General features: G+C 39.0%; 1 protein-coding gene across 1 annotated transcript; it reads left to right on the forward strand.

Annotated features, from left to right (window-relative positions):
• Nucleotides 1-325: 325 nt before the first annotated feature.
• Nucleotides 326-1,015, forward strand: LOC118555896 (fatty acid-binding protein 5). Its single transcript, XM_036124338.2, has one exon. It carries the CDS (start codon nt 398-400, stop codon nt 803-805), a length of 408 nt encoding a protein of 135 aa, XP_035980231.1. The 5' UTR covers nt 326-397; the 3' UTR covers nt 806-1,015.
• Nucleotides 1,016-1,343: the final 328 nt, after the last annotated feature.

Consider the following 1,343-nt stretch of genomic DNA (forward strand, 5'->3'; position numbering starts at 1 on the left):
AACAGAACCACAGAAATCAGGATGCAGAAGGTTGAAGTGGGTGGATGCAAGGATTAAGCACGGTCAGAAGCTTGACACATCTAGTTAAATTACCAAATCTAGGTAGAAGTCTGGAAGAGAAGCTGCAGGAAGAGCTGGGAAATATCATATTCCAAAGTTGACAACCTAAAACACCTAATGGGTTCCTTTTTGCAAGAATAAAAATAATAATCTCTGCTAAGCCTCATGTGCCTGGTACCACTATAAACTATTTGCATGCATAGTCTCATTTAATCCACACAAAAATAATTTACTATTATTTTCCCCTTTTGCAGATGAGGAAACTGAGGTTTAAGAAGATGAAGTGCCCGACGCCCCACTCTGCTCTGCTCTCTAGGCCTGCTGGCCCGCACCCACCATGTCCACCATTCAGCAGCTGGTAGGAAGATGGCGCTTAGTGGAAAGCAAAGGCTTTGACGAATACATGAAGGAAGTAGGAGTGGGAATGGCTCTGCGAAAAGTGGGTGCAATGGCCAAACCAGATTGTATCATCTCTTCTGACGGCAAAAACCTCACCATAAAAACTGAGAGCACTTTGAAAACAACACAGTTTTCATGTAACCTGGGAGAGAAGTTTGAAGAAACTACAGCTGATGGCAGAAAAACTGAGACTGTCTGCAACTTCACAGATGGCACATTGGTTCAACATCAGGAATGGGATGGGAAGGAAAGCACAATCACAAGAAAATTGGAAAATGGGAAATTAGTGGTGGAATGCGTCATGAATAATGTCACCTGTACTCGGGTCTATGAAAAAGTAGAGTAAAAATTCCATCATCATTGTGGACAGGAATTAGCTGTGAGGATGAACAAGCTCAGTTCAATGAGCAAATCTCCATACTGCTTTTTTTTTTCATTACTGTGTTCAATTATCTTTATCACAAACATTTTACATGCATCTATTTCAAAGTGTTGATTTAATTAGGATCATCCGTTTGGTTAGTAAATAAATTTGTGCTAAAATAAAAAAAAAAAAGATGAAGTGATTGGCCCAATGTTACACAACTATTAGGAGAGAAAATAATTAGGAGAGGAAGAGATAGAGACAGGATCAACTCTAGTCAGTGTTGCTCACAAAACACCATCTTAGTGAACAATCAATACTACTTTCAGATGAATCTTTGTCTTCAATTCCCTCTCAGATTTCCTGACAACATACATATACATTATAAAAATTAGAAGTAAGTTTATATTCATTTGGCTTTAAATTGAGTTCCTCATTTTTTGATGCCCTTTGAGATTACTTGAGAGAACTCAGGATTGAGAACCACAGCTTTGGGCTTAAAAAGACCCCACAGACAGGG

This window comes from Halichoerus grypus, chromosome 15 (genome assembly GCF_964656455.1).
Source record: "Halichoerus grypus chromosome 15, mHalGry1.hap1.1, whole genome shotgun sequence".
In the NCBI taxonomy this organism is placed as follows: Eukaryota; Metazoa; Chordata; class Mammalia; order Carnivora; family Phocidae; genus Halichoerus; species Halichoerus grypus.

What these genes read in the sequence shown, in the direction of transcription:
- LOC118555896 (XM_036124338.2), top strand. Translation starts at nt 398, where the DNA reads ATGTCCACCATTCAGCAGCTGGTAGGAAGATGGCGCTTAGTGGAAAGC.